General features: G+C 41.5%; 1 protein-coding gene across 5 annotated transcripts in view; it reads right to left on the bottom strand.

Annotated features, from left to right (window-relative positions):
• Positions 1-9: 9 nt before the first annotated feature.
• The window catches only part of LOC138946334 (epithelial-stromal interaction protein 1-like), a 23,894-nt gene continuing 815 nt past the window's right edge, over positions 10-23,088 (bottom strand). The window contains exons 1-9 of one of the 5 annotated variants that reach the window (XM_070317887.1): positions 17,593-17,721; positions 13,580-13,708; positions 10,616-10,930; positions 10,132-10,199; positions 8,668-8,748; positions 7,418-7,503; positions 6,468-6,551; positions 5,613-5,674; positions 10-5,057 (exon numbers count right to left, since the gene is read on the bottom strand). In XM_070317887.1, coding sequence (XP_070173988.1) covers positions 4,937-5,057; positions 5,613-5,674; positions 6,468-6,551; positions 7,418-7,503; positions 8,668-8,748; positions 10,132-10,199; positions 10,616-10,905 — 792 coding nt within the window. In that variant the 5' untranslated portion in view covers positions 10,906-10,930; positions 13,580-13,708; positions 17,593-17,721 and the 3' untranslated portion in view covers positions 10-4,936. Of the gene's footprint in view, positions 5,058-5,612; positions 5,675-6,467; positions 6,552-7,417; positions 7,504-8,667; positions 8,749-10,131; positions 10,200-10,615; positions 10,931-12,727; positions 12,805-13,579; positions 13,957-17,592; positions 17,908-22,607; positions 22,631-23,088 lie in introns of those variants that run through there. The other 4 variants (XM_070317890.1, XM_070317886.1, XM_070317888.1 and 1 more) reach the window with 4 other exon arrangements.

The raw sequence follows: 23,088 nt of genomic DNA, 5'->3' as shown, positions 1-23,088 counted from the left end.
ACAAGATAATAATCCTGACAGAGTGAATTTTATTTTACTTTCCTTCTTTGTTTTAACGTGAAAAAGTCGCAAAAATCACATCACCGCGTAATAAAGTCCAGTAATAAGACGGACTTCAGTGTGGTTTAATCGTTATTTTGTGAAGTTTGTCAAAAAGCAATTAGAACAAAAATAGAAGAAGAAAAGTCACGCCAAAAACCATGATTTAGAACAAACAGCAACAGTGAATGGAGGAAAGAAACAATTCGCGTAAGGCGAAATTACAACATTTAGTCAAGCTGTCGAACTAACAGAATGAAACTGAACTCACTGCATTTTTACAGCAAGAGCGTATACTCGTAGCATCGTCAGTCCACCGCTCGATGCACAGGCAGTGAAATTGACAAGAAGAGCGGGGTAGTAGTTACGCTGAGAAGGATAGCACGCTTTTCTTTATCTCTATTCTTTTTAACTTTCTGAGCGTGTTTTTAATCCAAACATATCACATCTATATGTTTTTGGAATCAGGAACCCACAAGGAATAAGATGAAAGTGTTTTTAAATCGATTTCGGAAATTTATTTTAATCATAATTTTTATATTTTTAATTTTCAGAGCTTGTTTTTAATCCAAATATCACATATGAATCAGAAAATGATGAAGAATAAGATAAACGTAAATTTGGATCGTTTTAATTTTTTTTAATTATTTTTACAATTTTCAGATTTTTAATGACCAAAGTCATTAATCAATTGTTAAACCACCAAGCTGAAATGCAATACCGAAGTCCGGCCTTCGTCGAAGATTGCTTGGCCAAAATTTTAATCAATTTGATTGAAAAATGAGGGTGTGACAGTGCCGCCTCAACTTTTACAAAAGTATTTATCGAAAAAAATCAAAAAAAATCCGGGGATATCATTCCCAGGAACTCTCATGTCAAATTTCATAAAGATCGGTCCAGTAGTTTGGTCTGAATCGCTCTACACACACACACAGACAGACAGACACACACACACACACACACACACACACACACACACACACACACACACACACACACACACATACACCACAACCCTCGTCTCGATTCCCCCCTCTACGTTAAAACATTTAGTCAAAACTTGACTAAATGTAAAAACAACAAAAGAACAGACTATAAACTTTTTTCTTTTTTTTAACATGTTGCACATGTTTTTGTTTTTGTTTTTTTTGTTTTTTACTGTTATCGAACAACGCCGCCTTTCGAAATGACTTGTTACATTCGTGAAAATGTTCAGTCCATACTTGACTGAATGTAAAAAGAAACCAACAAATAAACAAAAACTGTACTACCATCAGTGCCCACTCTTGTATCTTCGATTCGACTCACCATCTCAGATCTGGTCAGGCCTTTTATACATGGGACACGACCATCTCTACACTAGGACACATGGGACACGACCATCTCTTCCCTAGGACACATTGGACAAGACCATCTGTTCACGAGGACACATGGGACACGACCATCTCTTCACTAGGACACATGGGACAAGACCATCTCTTCACTAGGACACATGGGACACGACCATCTCTTCACTAGGACACATGGGACAAGACCATCTCTTCACGAGGACACATGGGACACGACCATCTTGTCACTAGGACACATGGGACAATACCATCTCTTCACTAGGACACATGGGACACGACCATCTCTTCACAAGGACACATGGGACACGACCATCTCTTCACAAGGACACATGGGACACGACCATCTCTTCACGAGGACACATGGGACACGACCATCTCAGTCTTCACTAGGACACATGGGACAAGACCATCTCAGTCTTCACTAGGACACATGGGACACGACCATCTCTTCCCTAGGACACATGGTACAAGACCATCTCTTCACTAGGACACATGGGACAAGACCATCTCTTCACTAGGACACATGGGACAAGACCATCTCTTCACTAGGACACATGGGACAATACCATCTCAGTCTTCACTAGGACACATGGGACACGACCATCTCTTCACTTGGACACATGGGACAAGACCATCTCTTCACTAGGACACATGGGACAAGACCATCTCTTCACTAGGACACATGGGCCAAGACCATCTCTTCACTAGGACACATGGGACAAGACCATCTCTTCACTAGGACACATGGTACAAGACCATCTCTTCACTAGGACACATGGGACAAGACCATCTCTTCACGAGGACACATGGTACAAGACCATCTCTTCACGAGGACACATGGGACAAGACCATCTCTTCACTAGGACACATGGGACAAGACCATCTCTTCACTAGGACACATGGGACAATACCATCTCAGTCTTCACTAGGACACATGGGACACGACCATCTCTTCACTAGGACACATGGTACAAGACCATCTCTTCACTAGGACACATGGGACAAGACCATCTCTTCACGAGGACACATGGTACAAGACCATCTCTTCACTAGGACACATGGGACAAGACCATCTCTTCACTAGGACACATGGGACAAGACCATCTCTTCACTAGGACACATGGGACAAGACCATCTCTTCACTAGGACACATGGGACAAGACCATCTCTTCACTAGGACACATGGGACACGACCATCTCTTCACTAGGACACATGGGACAAGACCATCTCAGTCTTCACTAGGACACATGGGACACGACCATCTCAGTCTTCACTAGGACACATGGGACAAGACCATCTCAGTCTTCACTAGGACACATGGTACAAGACCATCTCTTCACGAGGACACATGGTACAAGACCATCTCAGTCTTCACTAGGACACATGGGACAAGACCATCTCAGTCTTCACTAGGACACATGGTACAAGACCATCTCTTCACGAGGACACATGGTACAAGACCATCTCTTCACTAGGACACATGGGACAAGACCATCTCTTCACTAGGACACATGGGACAAGACCATCTCTTCACTAGGACACATGGGACAATACCATCTCAGTCTTCACTAGGACACATGGGACACGACCATCTCTTCACTAGGACACATGGGACAAGACCATCTCTTCACTAGGACACATGGGACAAGACCATCTCTTCACTAGGACACATGGGACAAGACCATCTCTTCACTAGGACACATGGGACAAGACCATCTCTTCACTAGGACACATGGTACAAGACCATCTCTTCACTAGGACACATGGGATAAGACCATCTCTTCACGAGGACACATGGTACAAGACCATCTCTTCACTAGGACACATGGTACAAGACCATCTCTTCACGAGGACACATGGGACAAGACCATCTCTTCACTAGGACACATGGGACAAGACCATCTCAGTCTTCACTAGGACACATGGGACAAGACCATCTCAGTCTTCACTAGGACACATGGGACAAGACCATCTCAGTCTTCACTAGGACACATGGGACACGACCATCTCTTCCCTAGGACACATGGGACAAGACCGTCTCTTCACGAGGACACATGGGACAAGACCATCTCTTCACTAGGACACATGGGACAAGACCATCTCTTCGCTAGGACACATGGGACAAGACCATCTCTTCACTAGGACACATGGGACAAGACCATCTCTTCACTAGGACACATGGGACAAGACCATCTCAGTCTTCACTAGGACACATGGGACACGACCATCTCTTCCCTAGGACACATGGGACAAGACCGTCTCTTCACGAGGACACATGGGACAAGACCATCTCTTCACTAGGACACATGGGACAAGACCATCTCTTCACTAGGACACATGGGACAAGACCATCTCTTCACTAGGACACATGGGACAAGACCATCTCTTCACTAGGACACATGGGACAAGAACATCTCTTCACTAGGACACATGGGACAAGACCATCTCTTCACTAGGACACATGGGACAAGACCATCTGTTCCATTGGACACATATCAAAAATCAACAGCATGGATGCTTTTTGTGCGGTTTAGAAATGTTCGTGTGAGTTAATTTCTCAAAAAACACAAGTATTCAAGCCTCAAAATTAATTCAGCGAACATTAATTCCTACCCTGCACCACAGGAGCGTTTATCAAAGCCCCGGACGATCATTATTTACTCCTTCAGCCTTACTGTACCTTCACTACTACTATTCACTAGTGTGTGTGTGTGTACTAGTGAATAGTAGTAGTAAGGGTAAGCATGTAGGATTAAATGATGATCGACCGACGGTTGGATACAAGCTCCTGTGCTCTGCCCAGTTCAAGTTGTAGCAGTCAGGACGTTGAGTTTTGGTATGTGCCCAAGTGGAGTGATAGTCTTAGCTGGTCAGATCTGAAATACTGTGTAGAACTGGTTTCACAAGAAAAATTGTGCATTTAAAGTGTTCTACGGCATTATTTTGTCCTGGTGCCTCTGACGCGGATGACTCTACAACCCCGGTGTAACACGAGAAAATTATTCCCACGAGATTTTTTACTCCGGAGTAAACATTTCGTACGAAAATTGTACTCCCTTTACGAAAAACCTACTCCCCCATAACACGACAAAATAACTCCCAATGACAGGTATGTTCCGAGTCAACATTTCGGTCGAAAATGTTACTCCCCTGACGAATGAATAACGAATACATTATTCCACCCTAACACGAGCAATTTACTGCCCACGCCAGGTGTACGCAACTTTTACTCCTCTGTCCCCTGTTAGTCTTGGTGGTGGAAGGGGTGGAGGGGGGATAGCGCGACATTTGTTTGCGCGAGATCACATAATTTATTGGCATTATCCCTTCGCCCGCATCCCATTTTCGTGTACGAGATTTTCACTGGAAGTAAAAAATGTGGGGAGTCAAAATTTCGTGGAGGGAGTAATTTTTTTCGTACCTTGGAGAGTTCTTTTCTCATACGAAAGGTGTATTCGGAGTAAGAATTTCGTACGACATTTTTTCTCCGGAGTAAATTTTTCGTGAAGTAAAAATTTCGTGCTATTACACCGGCGGCCCGGATGGACTAGTAGTTGTACATGCCATATCCAGCATGGTTTGATCTCATGCTTTGGCTCCTGGAGGGTTGTTGTGGCTGTGACCCAGCCCTCTGGAACTCAAGTCTGTTGAGAAAGACAGCCATTCTCCTGAAACAAACACACAATACAAAAAATAATAAAAAATAAAAATAAAAATATATACAAATAATACATATAAGAAAATATTTTAAAACAATCTCCTTAAAAAGTGTTTTTTTGAATCAAAATGAAATATATCGTGACTGATGCCGAATATTCGCCCCCACTGGTGGCTTCTTCAGCGCGATACATACAGACAGTGGTGCCAAAAAGGGGTGGGACATGGATACCGTCTGCACATAAAGTTGACTCGTGTCCGTCCTGGCCCGGATTCCAACACGTGCTCTGAGGACCACAAGGCCAGTCCTGTACCAACTGAGCCGCCCCCCTCCCCCCCCCCCCCCCACCCCCTCTGTGGTGTTCGACAAGAACACTCACACATTGTAAGTCCTAATATCTCATTGAAAAAAAAGCTGATTCCCAAAAAGAAAGGGGAAAAAAAGAAGAAAAAAAAAGGAAGAAAAGAAAAAAGAAAAAAAAAGAACACTCACACAGGTAGGAAGATGTGTTTACAGTGGAGAGGAGAGGAGCAAACGGACTAAGACTGGGCAAGTTAACACTTACTGGTCCATGTCAGATCTCAGGTCATGCTGTCTTTCTTCCTCACGTCTTTCATTCTGTTCGGCCTGAAAATACACAGAAGAACCAAGAACATAACTGGGACACCGTTAGTTTCATTTTCACTTTTATTCTCATATATTGATTAATTAGTTTATTTTCTGTTTTAGTTGAGGGCTGGATGTAAAAGACATACATGTATATTTGCTCATCTTAATACCCGTGTTAATAAAGAACTTGTCTTGTCTTGTCTTGTCTTGTCTTGTCTTGTCTTGTCTTGTCTTGTCTTGTCTTGTCTTGTCTTGTCTTGTTTTGTTTTGCCTTGTCTTGCCTTGCCTTTCTTTGTCTTGCCTTGCCTTGCCTTGCCTTGTCTTGTCTTGTCTTGTCTTGCCTTGCCTTGTCTTGTCTTGTCTTGCCTTGCCTTTCTTTGTCTTGCCTTGCCTTGCCTTGCCTTGTCTTGTCTTGTCTTGTCTTGCCTTTCTTTGCCTTGTCTTGCCTTGTCTTGTCTTGCCTTGTCTAGTCTTGTCTTGTCTTGTCTTGCCTTTCTTTGTCTTGTCTTGTCTTGCCTCGCCTCGCCTCGCCTCGCCTCGCCTCGCCTCGTCTCGTCTCGTCTCGTCTCGTCTCGTCTTGCCTTGCCTTGCCTTGCCTGGCTTTGTCTTGTCTTGTCTTGCCTTGTCTTGCCTTGCCTTGTCTTGTCTTGTCTTGTCTTGTCTTGCCTGGCTTTGTCTTGTCTTGCCTTGTCTTGCCTCGCATTGCCTTTCTTTGTCTTGTCTTGTCTTGTCTTGCCTTGTCTTGTCTTGCCTCGCATTGCCTTTCTTTGTCTTGTCTTGTTTTGTCTCATTGTCCTGGAAAATGAATTACCTTTCTTCTTGCTGCGGCTTTCTTCTGTTGGAGTTCTCTGTCCTCCATCTGTCTCTGTTGTTGTTTTCTTTCTTGTTCCTTCAGCTATGAATAACAAGAAAATGTAATTAGGCTAAGCGCAAAATCAAGCAATTAATACTGCATTTTAGACATTCATTCATTCATTCACTCTCGTCCCAGTCATCAAGTTCACTTTCACCACCACAGATTTGTTTAGGCTTTAACAATAACAACAAGAAATTCCTTCGAGGTAGGAAAAACACCCCCGTTGGTCAAAGGGAAATAACCATTCTCACTGCCACCAACTGAGAAGGTTATTTCCCTTTGACACTCTATAAGTCCTTGTAGAATCTTAATCCACCAATAACTCCCTAACCGTGTGTTTGACTGGTCCCAATTTTTGTAAGGACCGTCTCAGGAATGTATAGAACCTGTTCACCAAGTTTGGTGACGATCGTTCCGTTCATTCTTGAAATCTATATGCGAACACAAACAAACAAACAAACACATCGACCGACTCCTATACACACCCCTATACCGGGGGTGTAATAACACTTTATAGTCCATTAAAATGTTACATAAAAATGAAAAATTTTCTTCGGCACACCCTGCCTGCCTGTAAACGATTATAACAATTGGACAAAAGGACAACACACATAAAACATAAAACATAGGTTCACGTATGTAATAACAAGCACACCTATCATACTTCCAATAACACTGACCTAAAATGTTGTCCGTGTCATCTTAAATTGAATAAATTTACAGATAAAATCTAAATAGCTTACAGCCGGCTTAACCACATATGAAACACCATCAGCATGGCTGCTTCCAGTGCAGATTTAGGAATATTTTGTTGAATTAATTTCGTAAATGATATGTATGTCAGTCTGCTAAATTGAGGTGCTAGGGGCGGGTTGAGCGGGGTGAGAATATACAAAATCACTCACAATCCTTGAAGTTTTGCTCTGCGCGTGAATTCGGATTTGCTGCTGCCTGGCTGTGAACTCATCCTTTGGCCACACCTGCCCTTGTCCTGCAATGGTATTGACAGAGTATTAAAATACTTTCAGGGCTACATTTTACAGGATGGGAATTGTGGGTGCGATTGAGGGAGGGAGCGGATTGGGCGGGGGGTGGGGTAGTGGTAGGGGGGTGGGCATGCCATTTTTGCAACCATACATATCAGCCAGTATACTCGAGTTGCACAAAATGGATTTTAACCAAGAAAACAAATTGTCTCTCCGTAACTACAATTCTCTGTCTGTCTGTCTGTCTCTTTCTCTCTCTCTCTCTCTCTCTCTCTCTCTCTCTCTCTCTCTCTCTCTCCCTCCCTCCCTCCCTCCCTCCCTCCCTCCCTCCCTCGTGTAATACCTCCTCTCTCTCTCTCTCTCTCTCTCTCTCTCTCTCTCTCTCTCTCTCTCTCTCTCTCTCTCTCTCTCTCTCTCTCTCTCCTCTCTCTCTCGCTTGGTTTATTCCGATATCTTAAACCACCCTAATTTAATCAATACATAAACGTTATCTTATAGCTTCACATGTATATTAGCATGCGTGTATGCAATTTATGCATGGAAAAAGATACGGGATACGATTCTCTTTTAATGATTGTTGTTTTTCTACACTTGACTTGCTATTTGTTTGCTTGCTGTTGTTGTTTTTATTCAGGACCTCATGTTCTTATTGAACGTAACTTTGCACTCATTATTATCATTATTTTTAGTGTTATTATTATCATTATTATTATTTTATTGTTATTAATCTTATTATCATGAAATCATCATCATTGCCTTCATTGCTATTATCATTGTTACTTTTGCTATCTTTATACTTCATAGTTTTTATTTAGTTAATCTATAACTTTTGATTTGCTTTTGAATGTTACTTATTACCATATGTATGTTTCGTCAAATTCGTAGTGTCCATATACTCTTTTCATGTGTTGTTTTGTTCTCGTCTTTGTTTGCAAGGACAGATTGTAAGACTAGGCAATGCCTAAAATCTCCATCCTTCTGTAATAAAGTTTAATCAATCAATCAATCAATCTCTAGTGTATCTCTAGTGTATCTCTCTCTCTCTCTCTCTCTCTCTCTCTCTCTCTCTCTCTCTCTCTCTCTCTCTCTCTCTCTCTCTCTCTCTCTACCCCCTCCCCCTCTCTCTCTTTCCATTCGAAGTAAGTGTAAGAAAGAAGTACAATAGTTACCACAGGTGCCAACATAGCTGAAACGTCTTGGTGTCTGATTCCGTTTGTATTCTTCATACTGCCGAGCCTCGCGGTCAGCAACTGCAGAACAAAAAGTATATATAAATAACAAATAATCAATTTCAAACTGATCATCCCTCTATTTTTTTCCTACCAAAAAATGTTTTCGCCCCTCAAAAAATGTTGGCTCACAGACTCCGGTAGATTTGGAGTGCACAACCCATAATAATGTTTTATGCCAAAGAGAGAAGGAACAGAATAGAAGAAGAACAAGTCGCGTAAGGCGAAAATACAATATTTAGTCAAGTAGCTGTCGAACTCACAGAATGAAACTGAACGCAATGCCATTTTTCAGCAAGACCGTATACTCGTAGCATCGTCAGTCCACCGCTCATGGCAAAGGCAGTGAAATTGACAAGAAGAGCGGGGTAGTAGTTGCGCTAAGAAGGATAGCACGCTTTTCTGTACCTCTCTTTGTTTTAACTTTCTGAGCGTGTTTTTAATCCAAACATATCATATCTATATGTTTTTGGAATCAGGAACCGACAAGGAATAAGATGAAAGTGTTTTTAAATTGATTTGGACAATTTAATTTTGATAATAATTTTTATATATTTAATTTTCAGAGCTTGTTTTTAATCCGAATATAACATATTTATATGTTTTTGGAATCAGCAAATGATGGAGAATAAGATAAACGTAAATTTGGATCGTTTTATAATTTTTTATTTTTTTTTACAATTTTCAGATTTTTAATGACCAAAGTCATTAATTAATTTTTAAGCCACCAAGCTGAAATGCAATACCAAAGTCCGGGCTTCGTCGAAGATTACTTGACCAAAATTTTAACCAATTTGGTTGAAAAATGAGGGCGTGACAGTGCCGCCTCAACTTTCACGAAAAGCCGGATATGACGTCATCAAAGACATTTATCAAAAAAATGAAAAAAACGTTCGGGGATTTCATACCCAGGAACTCTCATGTCAAATTTCATAAAGATCGGTCCAGTAGTTTAGTCTGAATCGCTCTACACACACACACAGACACACAGACACACACACGCACACACACACGCACATACACCACGACCCTCGTTTCGATTCCCCCTCGATGTTAAAATATTTAGTCAAAACTTGACTAAATATAAAAAGACAGAAAACAAAGGAGAATAAAACACACATTTGACAGACCCGATATTTTTATTGCATTATTTTTTGTATCATGTTATGTTATACGTTCATTCAACATTTTTGTTGTTGTTGGCCTCAGGAATGTTCGTTTGCTGGAGACAACTTGCTCGATAAGGCCTTCTATTAAACGATATTTAAGAAATAGTGTGAGAGTGATGTTTGCCGGAGCACTTTTCGGGACGTGTACGGATAACGTAAGTAACGCACGGAGGTGAACATTGGAGAAACTTGAGACGCAATTAAATGTTGCCTGAATCGACACCTTACAACTTACTCTCTGTCATTTTCCTGCGTCGTCTTTCATCAGGGGAGATCACTGTGTAGCATGCACTTCTGCCCGACCTAAACACAAAAATAAACAAATAATTGAAATAAACTCAGTAACTTTAGATGGGTAATGTAGTGAACACCTAGCTGGGTTAAACGCGCAGGCACATGTACACACACACACAGGTGCACGTGCGCCTGCAACAAACACACATTCATACACACACACACACACACACACACACACACACACACACACACACACACACACACACACACACCCACACACACACACACACACACACACACAAACACTAATATACACACACACGCACATACACACACACACACACACACACACACACACACACACACACACTAATATACATGCACTAATACAAACACACTACCCCCTACTGTGACACGTCCCACACACCCACCTCCCCCCATCCACACTCATACACACACATATCGTCTGCACTCTGACTCACTTGCTTGTACTTTCTTCTTGCGGACATTCGCCATCATCAGACGAGTCACCTCTGTCAGCGTTGCCAGGGGAAAATCTGTCCCTGTTGCCAGCCAATGAACTGTTGCCTCTGTCAGCTTTACCAGTGGAAAATCTACCCCTGTTGCCGGTGTTGCCAGCCAATGATCTGTTGCCTCTGTCGGCGTTGCCAGCGTATGACTTACGGCCATAGCCAGTGTTGCCGGATTGTGATCTGTAGCGTCTATCACTGTCGTGGTCATCCTGATCTAGCCACGATTGGTAACCATACATCTTGTAGACTGCTGGTTTCAATAACCTGTGTGTAGGTGCAAACAGTATACAGTATTAATACAGTACTCATTCTTAATGACGTAGAACAGCAATTAAATCAATGATTGTTAATAAGTTATAATACTCTACTACACGGCCATTGATCGTAGCTCATGCAAACAGAGATTTCTGTATATTAATTGTTCTCTCCTAATCCGCCTAGCCCATACAGAGATGTTTAAATAACGATAGATGATATCGACTCCGTGCTCCCTCTTATTCAACGTTGCGTGTAGATATAAACAAATCAATAATCACTCCCTCCCTATTCTATGTAAGGTGGACAAAGGAATCAAAATAAAAACTACTCCTTTCCTGGTCTACCTTGCGCGGACAGAGATGTCCTAACGACAAACGCCTTAACTTATTTAAACAGACAGAGATGTCCTAACGACAAACGCCTTAACTTATTTAAACAGACAGAGATGTCCTAACGACAAAACGCCTTAACTTATTTAAACAGACAGAGATGTCAAAATGATAACTTCACCCTCAAAATGTATCCTACGCGAACAGGAGATTTTCACATAATGACTAATCTGTCATGATCTACTTTGCTCAGAAAGAGATGTTCAAATACCCCATTTCTGTTCTAGCTTGCCATGGCAGAAAATCTTCAAATAATAACTACTCCCTCCCATTCCGATTTCCAAATAATACTTATACGGTACTCCTTCGGAATGCGTCAGCCCGTCAACCATAAACGAAGGACATTTCCGAATAATGTCCCCCTTCTTGCACAAACACAAATATACAAGTAATAACTACTCCCTCTAAAACTTGTGCAGACAGCGATGTCCAAATAATAACTACTCCCTCGGAATGTGTTAGCCTCTTGTCCCCAAACGAAAGTAGCAATTACTAAAAATGCAGTCTAGTTGACACACGATGGTTTCTGTGCGTATCATAATATTGATTATAATTCAGCTGTCGCCGTTGCTGCTCAGTTAACGTACAATTCAAGCAGTTAGTTACTTGTCTTGAGCCTGAAAATCGGATTTACTGAATGAATCGAATTTCCAAATGATCATGACTCCTTATTTGTTTTTTTAAATTTATTTCTTCTTCTCCTTGTCGATCGCCTTTATAATTTATTTCTTGATTTGAACTTGTCAGACGGAGACCTAGCGAAAATAACTCCCAAATCCGGTTATTATTCAATCATTCATCGTTGAGACTGACGAAAAGAGGCTGAGTTCTCTCCGAGGTGGGTTGACATAGGATTTAATACATTTATCATTTGTTGGGCTATTATCTTTATCAATACAAAAGTATTTCTTCAGCGATCATCTTTTGTAGAAAGTCAAACTCATGTCATGCATAATATTAATTCATGCTGTGTGTACCTGTTTAAGGGGCCGGTGAGGATACATGCAGCACCGTATTCGATAGTCCTTCCGTGCTAATTAATCAAACAGCTGTTTTCATAATTATAACATGCCGTGTATCTATGACGGTGTCACGAACTGAAACTCTGCCTGAAATATCCTTCTCACTGCGGTCAATGCGCATGGGGAGATTAATCAGGTCGTGAACAACCTAACCGGCCTAACCCTAACCCTAACCCTAACCCATGGTTCGTTCGGTCAAAGGGTCGCATTTTTTAAGTCCAAGATTGGCGCATGCGCATTGACCGCAATAAGAAGGATTGTTCAGCAGAGGTTTCAGTTCGTGACACCGGTCACGCATTCTTCCGTAATCTTTCCATTAGCACGAAAAGAATGTTTTAAAACACAAGCTAATTCAAGGGAACAAATCAAGATAAACAACAAAAATGTCCTACCTGTACACTAAGGCTATGACTCAACAGAAAGGTATGGGGTTTCCCCGAGTCAAAACCGAAAATAGGCGTTGGCTCAAGCTCACCTGTTATTTTGCAAGAAGAAGGCAACACAAAACACATGCATTCGTTACCAAGAGTATTGCAGCTGCAATATGAGAACCATCCCTTTTAGGACCTAAAACAATCTGAAAAAATCAGCTACAGTCGAACCTGTCTAAAGAGACCACCAAAGGGACTGGGCAAAAGTGGTCTCTTTAGACAGGTGGTCTCTTTAGACAGTTGATTTATATAGTCGTAAAAACCGTCGGGGATCCTTTTGGGTGGTCTTAATGGGCAGGTGCATGGTCTTTATGGACAGGTGGCCTCCAGGGCAGGTTCGACTGTATTAAAAAAAGGAGGGCACGGTCTTGAAATGGAGGTTTTTACATTTACAGAGGATACGGACAGAAAATCTGAAGAAAAAAAAACCCACACAAGGTCTTGAAAAGAAGGGGGTCATAAAATGGAGGTAAATTTACAGACGCCGCGAGGTAATGAATAAAGTCTGAAGGGAAAAAACAAGGTTTGAAAAGACGCGGCAAAGTCTGAAACTGATTGGGGCACGAAGTGAAGTTAAACTGAATGGGGTGAGATGGTCACCGTACCTGAAACAAGGTCCGAACAGGGAAAATCTTAAATCGGGGTGAACACACTGTGTATGATGTGTCTGAAAACACTGACCTCCGCGCGGAGGGGTTTTGCAGCCAGCGCAGTGAAGATAAAGAGGGAACATTTTCTCGGCTCGCGCGGCAGCAAGCAGGATGTCGCGAGACTGTGAAGGTCCGCTGTGTCTGATAATCATAATGTACTCACCTAACAGTACCAGGGATGTCACCTCACACAGAAAAAAGTCTTCTTCCTGGACTGTGGAATCCTGCGGCCGTCACAGAGTTCTCCTTCCTCTGGTTCCTTCTCAGTCTCTCAGTCGAGTCCTGCCGCTGTCTGGTCAGCAGGTATAATGAAGAAATGGATGTGACAATATCAGTCAATTTAAAATGACGAGACCTACATTAGACCACCAACATTATCAGAGAGCGGACACGAGTTTGAGTGTCTTCAAACATCCAAACCAAAGTCATATAAACTCAGTCGACAAGACTGAATGTTTCACAAAGCAGAAATTCTTACGCGCATTATGCGCGATGAGTTTCTGCATGGACACGGTCTCTCTATAGTGTGACGCACAGTTGACGTGGCTGTATTTTCCACACTGATGCAAAAGAGAAAACGAAAGTAGATCTGTGCTGGGAAATGCTTGATCGATTGCTTTAGTAACAACGATCTATTTTAAGATGACCTAATAATCATGCTGTTCCGGGCGGATCTGTGACATACAAGTTTTCTTCGTCTTTCTCTGTTCCTGAGAATAGGTCCATTAAACAGAATTCATGTGAATTCAAACAAACACACATGCACCTACACACACGCACACACAAATGCACCTACACACACACACGCACGCAACTACACACACACAGAGATAAACAAAGAGAGAGAGAGAGAGAGAGAGAGAGAGAGAGAGAGAGAGAGAGAGAGAGAGAGAGAGAAAGAGAGGGAGAGTGAGAGGGAGAGACAGACAGACACGCACAGAGAGAAAAAGAGAGAGTGAGAGAGAGAGAGAGAGAGAGAGAGAGAGAGAGAGAGAGAGAGAGAGAGACAAACACAGACCAGATAAACAAAGAGAGAGAGAGAGAGAAAGATAGAGAGAGAGAAAGAGAGAGAGAGAGAGAGAGAGAGAGAGAGACAAACACAGACCAGATAAACAAAGAGAGAGAGAGAGAAAGATAGAGAGAGAGAAAGAGAGAGAGAGAGAGAGAGAGAGAGAGAGAGAGAGAGAGAGAGAGAGAGAGAGAGAGACACGCACACAGAGAGTGACAGAAATAAAATTATTGTCAATAAAATGATTCACACACACACACACACACACACACATACACACACACACACACACGCCCACACACGCACAGACATACATGCACACACACACACACACTCACACACACACACACACACACTCACACACACTGCACACACACACACACACACACAGTGAGGTCAGCTGTTTTCACGAGAAATCAACTTTAATTTACTGTATTTTTAGAAGTGAATCACAGACAACTTTATTTGGTGTTTAACATCGTTTTCAACCACGAAGGTTATATCGCGACGGGGAAAGGGGGGAGATGGGATAGAGCCACTTGTCAATTGTTTCTTGTTCACAAAAGCACTAATCAAAAATGTGCTCCAGGGGCTTGCAACGTAGTACAATATATTACCTTACTGGGAGAATGCAAGTTTCCAGTACAAAGGACTTAACATTTCTTACATACTGCTTGACTAAAATCTTTACAAAAATTGACTATATTCTATACAAGAAACACTTAACAAGGGTAAAAGGAGAAACAGAATCCGTTAGTCGCCTCTTACAACATGCTGGGGAGCATCGGGTAAATTCTTCCCCCTAACCCGCGGGGGGGGATTGTATATTCATATGAAGTATTTTCCAACACTCAAAAAGTCCACCATCAAGGTGCTTTATAACAACATCAAAAATCATGTAATTAGAATACTTTTATCATCTGGGTGGAATGCTGAATATTGACAAATGCATCATATTTTTAGACAATAAAAGACACAGCCCTTCAAATAATTATATAGGAGCCATCTTGGGAATGAGTGTTAAAAATATGTACCGGAATACAACACAAAAGTTGCCTCATCATAAAAATTTAGTGAAATATGGCACATACAGTACTTTAGTTTTTGTAAAACTATGTTTAACTTGCAGTGTAGCATAAACTATGCAAACCGCACACAAAGTCTACATGACTCAGCGAGTGCTGAAGAATCAGTGTTTTGCTGCATAATTGTGAGTGAACCTAAACAAAATGGGCGCCATGGCAAAATGCAAGAACGCTTGGTAACCAATATTCTCTTAAGACTTCAAAAATGGGGGTGGTTATGGTAACCTGACTTACCCTATTGATTTCCTGCCAACCCTAACTTTTGTTGGTGGGCTGTTCCTCCAAATACAACACACACACACACACACACACACACACACACACACACACACACACACACACACACACACACACACACACACACACACACACGCACACACACACTATTGAAAAAGAAAACAAGTCGCGTAAGGCGAAAATACAATATTTAGTCAAGTAGCTGTCGAACTCACAGAATGAAACGCAATGCCATTTTACTCGTAGCATCGTCAGGCCACCGCTCATGGCAAAGGCAGTGAAATTGACAAGAAGAGCGGGGTAGTAGTTGCGCTAAGAAGGATAGCACGCTTTTCTGTACCTCTCTTTGTTTTAACTTTCTGAGCGTGTTTTTAATCCAAACATATCATATCTATATGTTTTTGGAATCAGGAACCGACAAGGAATAAGATGAAAGTGTTTTTAAATTGATTTGGACAATTTAATTTTGATAATAATTTTTATATATTTAATTTTCAGAGCTTGTTTTTAATCCGAATATAACATATTTATATGTTTTTGGAATCAGCAAATGATGGAGAATAAGATAAACGTAAATTTGGATCGTTTTATAAATTTTTATTTTTTTTTACAATTTTCAGATTTTTAATGACCAAAGTCATTAATTAATTTTTAAGCCACCAAGCTGAAATGCAATACCGAACCCCGGGCTTCGTCGAAGATTACTTGACCAAAATTTCAACCAATTTGGTTGGAAAATGAGGGCGTGACAGTGCCGCCTCAACTTTCACGAAAAGCCGGATATGACGTCATCAAAGACATTTATCAAAAAAATGAAGAAAACGTTCGGGGATTTCATACCCAGGAACTCTCATGTCAAATTTCATAAAGATCGGTCCAGTAGTTTAGTCTGAATCGCTCTACACACACACACACACACACACACACACACACACGCACGCACGCACATACACCACGGCCCTCGTTTCGATTCCCCCTCGATGTTAAAATATTTAGTCAAAACTTGACTAAATATAAAAACCAGCAGCAGATCGACTTTCCAAAATTGAGCACTTAAAAAAAAAAGCTACCATACCTGAATATTCTTCTTTTCTTTTCTATTTGACACTCAGGCTACCTTAACTCATTGTCTCCTAGGTACCCACTCATATGGCTCTATCTAACCAGGAATGGATATATCCGCTCAGACTGTTAGCTTCAGTCGCTTCAGTCGATCTAACGTCAGCATTCCAGTGTGTTGATACACAGTTACTACAATTCTGAGTGTCCTGCTGCAGCACAGCTGGTCTCGGCTAAAAAAATCTTGGTCAACATAGTTGGGGTAGAAAATGTTAAGCCTTAAAAACAGGGGTGGTTATGGTAACCTGACATACCCTGCATGTTTGTCCTGCCAAACCTAACTTTCGTTGGTGGGCTTTTCCCAAAAAAACACACACACTGACACACACACACACACACACACACACACACACACACACACACACACACACACCCCCACACACACACATACCCACACACACACACACACACACACACACTTCTACACACTTCTGCACGTGCGCCTGCAACAAACACACATTCATACACACACACACACACACGCACACACACATCCACATCCACACACACACACACACATACCCACACACACACACACACACAAACACTAATATACACACACATACACACACTTCTACACACACAGACACACACACACACACACACACACACACTAATATACATGCACTAATAAACACACACTACCCCCTACTGTGACACGTCCCACACACCCACCTCCCCCCATCCACACTCATACACACACATATCGTCTGCACTCTGACTTACTTGCTTGTACTTTCTTCTTGCGGACATTCGCCATCATCAGACGAGTCACCTCTGTCAGCGTTGCCAGGGGAAAATCTATCCCTGTTGCCAGCCAATGAACTGTTGCTTCTGTCAGCTTTACCAGTGGAAAATCTACCCCTGTTGCCGGTGTTGCCAGCCAATGATCTGTTGCCTCTGTCGGCGTTGCCAGCGTATGACCCACGGCCATAGCCAGTGTTGCCGGATTGTGATCTGTAGCGTCTATCACTGTCGTGGCCATCCTGATCTAGCCACGATTGGTAACCATACATCTTGTAGACTGCTGGTTTCAATAACCTGTGTGTAGGTGCAAACAGTATACAGTACTAATACAGTACTCATTCTTAATGACGTAGCAGGGCCGGACTAGGCGAAGAGGGGGGGGGGGGGGGGGGGGTTGCCAGTGGTGGCCCAGGGGGATGTCCCCCCTGGCGGCAGGGGCGTATCAGTTCATTAAGATTTTATGGGTGTTTTTTTCAAAAGTATATTGTGAAGATATGGGTGTGAAGGCGCAAAGCGCCGAGCCGACGGCGCGAAGCGCCCAGCTTGCTAGGGGGGTCCGGGGGCATGCCCCCCCGGAAAATTTTGAAAAAAAGGATGCAAAATGGTGCAATCTGGTGCATTCTGAGGATGATCATTACCAGTTTCAGGCAGCAGATTTTGTCACTGATTAATACCCCAAAAATTGAAACTCAATGTAAAATAAAGAAATGCATACCTCATTCAATATTTTTATTTTTTGGCTGGGGGGGTCCGGAAACCCTAGAACCCCCCCCTCCCCCCTCGATGTGGGGGTCAGGGGGCAAAGCCCCCTGAAGCTGATGGGTAGGTCATATTATGAGATAGGAAAATGGTCGCTCCTTGCATGAAACGGCATAAAATAAGCAATAATAATAAAAAAAATTAAATAAGTAAGGTACATGTTTAGGCTAGGGGGAGGGGGGGTTGCGCAACCCCCATAACCCCCCCGGTAGTCCGGCCCTGCGTAGAACAGCAATTAAATCAATGATTGTTAATAAGTTATAATACTCTACTACACGGCCATTGATCGTAGCTCATGCAAACAGAGATATCTGTATATTAATTGTTCTCTCCTAATCTGCCTAGCCCATACAGAGATGTTTAAATAACGATCGATGATATCGACTCAGTGCTCCCTCTTATTCAACGTTGCGTGTAGATATAAACAAATCAATAATCACTCCCTCCCTATTCTATGTAAGGTGGACAAAGGAATCAAAATAAAAACTACTCCTTTCCTGGTCTACCTTGCGCGGACAGAGATGTCCTAACGACAAACGCCTTAACTTATTTAAACAGACAGAGATGTCCTAACGACAAACGCCTAAACTTATTTAAACAGACAGAGATGTCCTAACGACAAACGCCTTAACTTATTTAAACAGACAGAGATGTCCTAACGACAAAACGCCTTAACTTATTTAAACAGACAGAGATGTCCTAACGACAAACGCCTTAACTTATTTAAACAGACAGAGATGTCCTAACGACAAACGCCTTAACTTATTTAAACAGACAGAGATGTCCTAACGACAAACGCCTTAACTTATTTAAACAGACAGAGATGTCCTAACGACAAACGCCTTAACTTATTTAAACAGACAGAGATGTCCTAACGACAAACGCCTTAACTTATTTAAACAGACAGAGATGTCCTAACGACACAACGCCTTAACTTATTTAAACAGACAGAGATGTCCTAACGACAAACGCCTAAACTTATTTAAACAGACAGAGATGTCCTAACGACAAAACGCCTAAACTTATTTAAACAGACAGAGATGTCCTAACGACAAACGCCTTAACTTATTTAAACAGACAGAGATGTCCTAACGACAAACGCCTAAACTTATTTAAACAGACAGAGATGTCCTAACGACACAACGCCTTAACTTATTTAAACAGACAGAGATGTCCTAACGACAAACGCCTTAACTTATTTAAACAGACAGAGATGTCCTAACGACAAACGCCTTAACTTATTTAAACAGACAGAGATGTCCTAACGACAAACGCCTTAACTTATTTGCAGAGATGTCAAAATGACAAAACGCCTAAACTTATTTAAACAGACAGAGATGTCCTAACGACAAACGCCTTAACTTATTTAAACAGACAGAGATGTCCTAACGACAAACGCCTTAACTTATTTAAACAGACAGAGATGTCCTAACGACACAACGCCTTAACTTATTTAAACAGACAGAGATGTCCTAACGACAAACGCCTTAACTTATTTAAGCAGACAGAGTTGTCCTAACGACAAACGCCTTAACTTATTTAAACAGACAGAGATGTCCTAACGACAACGCCTCAACTTATTTAAACAGACAGAGATGTCCTAACGACAAAACGCCTTAACTTATTTAAACAGACAGAGATGTCCTAACGACAAACGCCTTAACTTATTTAAACAGACAGAGATGTCCTAACGACAAACGCCTTAACTTATTTAAACAGACAGAGATGTCCTAACGACAAACGCCTTAACTTATTTAAACAGACAGAGATGTCCTAACGACAAACGCCTTAACTTATTTAAACAGACAGAGATGTCCTAACGACAAACGCCTTAACTTATTTAAACAGACAGAGATGTCCTAACGACAAACGCCTTAACTTATTTAAACAGACAGAGATGTCCTAACGACAAACGCCTTAACTTATTTAAACAGACAGAGATGTCCTAACGACAAACGCCTTAACTTATTTAAACAGACAGAGATGTCCTAACGACACAACGCCTTAACTTATTTAAACAGACAGAGATGTCCTAACGACAAAACGCCTTAACTTATTTAAACAGACAGAGATGTCCTAACGACAAACGCCTTAACTTATTTAAACAGACAGAGATGTCCTAACGACAAACGCCTTAACTTATTTAAACAGACAGAGATGTCCTAACGACAAACGCCTTAACTTATTTAAACAGACAGAGATGTCCTAACGACAAACGCCTTAACTTATTTAAACAGACAGAGATGTCCTAACGACACAACGCCTTAACTTATTTAAACAGACAGAGATGTCCTAACGACAAACGCCTTAACTTATTTAAACAGACAGAGATGTCCTAACGACAAACGCCTTAACTTATTTAAACAGACAGAGATGTCCTAACGACAAACGCCTTAACTTATTTAAACAGACAGAGATGTCCTAACGACAAACGCCTTAACTTATTTAAACAGACAGAGATGTCCTAACGACAAACGCCTTAACTTATTTAAACAGACAGAGATGTCCTAACGACAAACGCCTCAACTTATTTAAACAGACAGAGATGTCCTAACGACAAAACGCCTTAACTTATTTAAACAGACAGAGATGTCCTAACGACAAACGCCTTAACTTATTTAAACAGACAGAGATGTCCTAACGACAAACGCCTTAACTTATTTAAACAGACAGAGATGTCCTAACGACAAACGCCTTAACTTATTTAAACAGACAGAGATGTCCTAACGACAAACGCCTTAACTTATTTAAACAGACAGAGATGTCCTAACGACAAAACGCCTTAACTTATTTAAACAGACAGAGATGTCCTAACGACAAAACGCCTTAACTTATTTAAACAGACAGAGATGTCCTAACGACAAACGCCTTAACTTATTTAAACAGACAGAGATGTCCTAACGACAAACGCCTAAACTTATTTAAACAGACAGAGATGTCCTAACGACACAACGCCTTAACTTATTTAAACAGACAGAGATGTCCTAACGACAAACGCCTTAACTTATTTGCAGAGATGTCAAAATGATAACTTCACCCTCAAAATGTATCCTACGCGAACAGGAGATTTTCACATAATGACTAATCTGTCATGATCTACTTTGCTCAGAAAGAGATGTTCAAATACCCCATTTCTGTTCTAGCTTGCCATGGCAGAAAATCTTCAAATAATAACTACTCCCTCCCATTCCGATTTCCAAATAATACTTATACTCCTTCGGAATGCGTCAGCCCGTCAACCATAAACGAAGGACATTTCCGAATAATGTCCCCCTTCTTGCACAAACACAAATGTACAAGTAATAACTACTCCCTGTAAAACTTGTGCAGACAGCGATGTCCAAATAATAACTACTCCCTCGGAATGTGTTAGCCTCTTGTCCCCAAACGAAAGTAGCAATTACTAAAAATGCAGTCTAGTTGACACACGATGGTTTCTGTGCGTATCATAATATTGATTATAATTCAGCTGTCGCCGTTGCTGCTCAGTTAACGTACAATTCAAGCAGTTAGTTACTTGTCTTGAACCTGAAAATCGGATTGACTGAATGAATCGAATTTCCAAATGATCATGATTCCTTAATTGTTTTTTTAAAATTTATTTCTTCTTCTCCTTGTCGATCGCCTTTATAATTTATTTCTTGATTTGAACTTGTCAGACGGAGACCTAGCGAAAATAACTCCCAAATCCGGTTATTATTCAATCATTCATCGTTGAGACTGACGAAAAGAGGCTGAGTTCTCTCCGAGGTGGGTTGACATAGGATTTAATAAATTTATCATTTGTTGCGCTATTATATTGATCAAAACAAAAGTATTTCTTCAGCGATCATCTTTTGTAGAAAGTCAAACTCATGTCATGCATAACATTAATTCATGCTGTGTGTATCTCTTTAAGGGGCCGGTGAGGATACATGCAGCACCGTATTCGATAGTCCTTCCGTGCTAATTAATCAAACAGCTGTTTTCATATAACTTGCCGTGTATCTATGACGGTGTCACGAACTGAAAACTCTGCCTGAACAATCCTTCTCATTGCGGTCAATGCGCATGGGGAGATTAATCAGGTCGTGAACAACCGCGCATTGACCGCAATAAGAAGGATTGTTCAGCAGAGGTTTCAGTTCGTGACACCGGTTACGCATTCTTCCGTAATCTTTCAGCATGAAAAGAATGTTTTAAAACACAAGCTAATTCAAAGGAACAAATCAAGATAAACAACAAAAATGTCCTACCTGTACACTAAGGCTATGACTCAACAGAAAGGTATGGGGTTTCCCCGAGTCAAAACCGAAAATAGGCGTTGGCTCTAGCTCACCTGTTATTTTGCAAGAAGAAGGCAACACAAAAACACATGCATTCGTTACCAAGAGTATTGCAGCTGCAATATGAGAACCATCCCTTTTAGGACCTAAAACAATCTGGAAAAAAATCAGCTACAGTCGAACCTGTCTAAAGAGACCACCTAAGGGACTGGGCAAATGTGGTCTCTTTAGACAGGTGGTCTCTTTAGACAGTTGATTTATGTAGTCGTAAAAACCGTTGGGGATCCTTTTGGGCGGTCTTTATGGGCAGGTGGTCTTTATGGACAGGTGGTCTTTATGGACAGGTGGTCTTAATGGGCAGGTGGTCTTTATGGACAGGTGGTCTTTATGGACAGGTGGTCTCCAGGGCAGGTTAGACTGTACTAAAAAGGAGGGCGTCTTGAAATGGAGG

This window comes from Littorina saxatilis, linkage group LG13, assembly GCF_037325665.1.
Source record: "Littorina saxatilis isolate snail1 linkage group LG13, US_GU_Lsax_2.0, whole genome shotgun sequence".
Classification (NCBI taxonomy): domain Eukaryota; kingdom Metazoa; phylum Mollusca; class Gastropoda; order Littorinimorpha; family Littorinidae; genus Littorina; species Littorina saxatilis.
The sequence above is the reverse complement of the archived record's forward strand: the minus strand, read 5'-3'. Positions and strand labels throughout refer to the sequence as shown.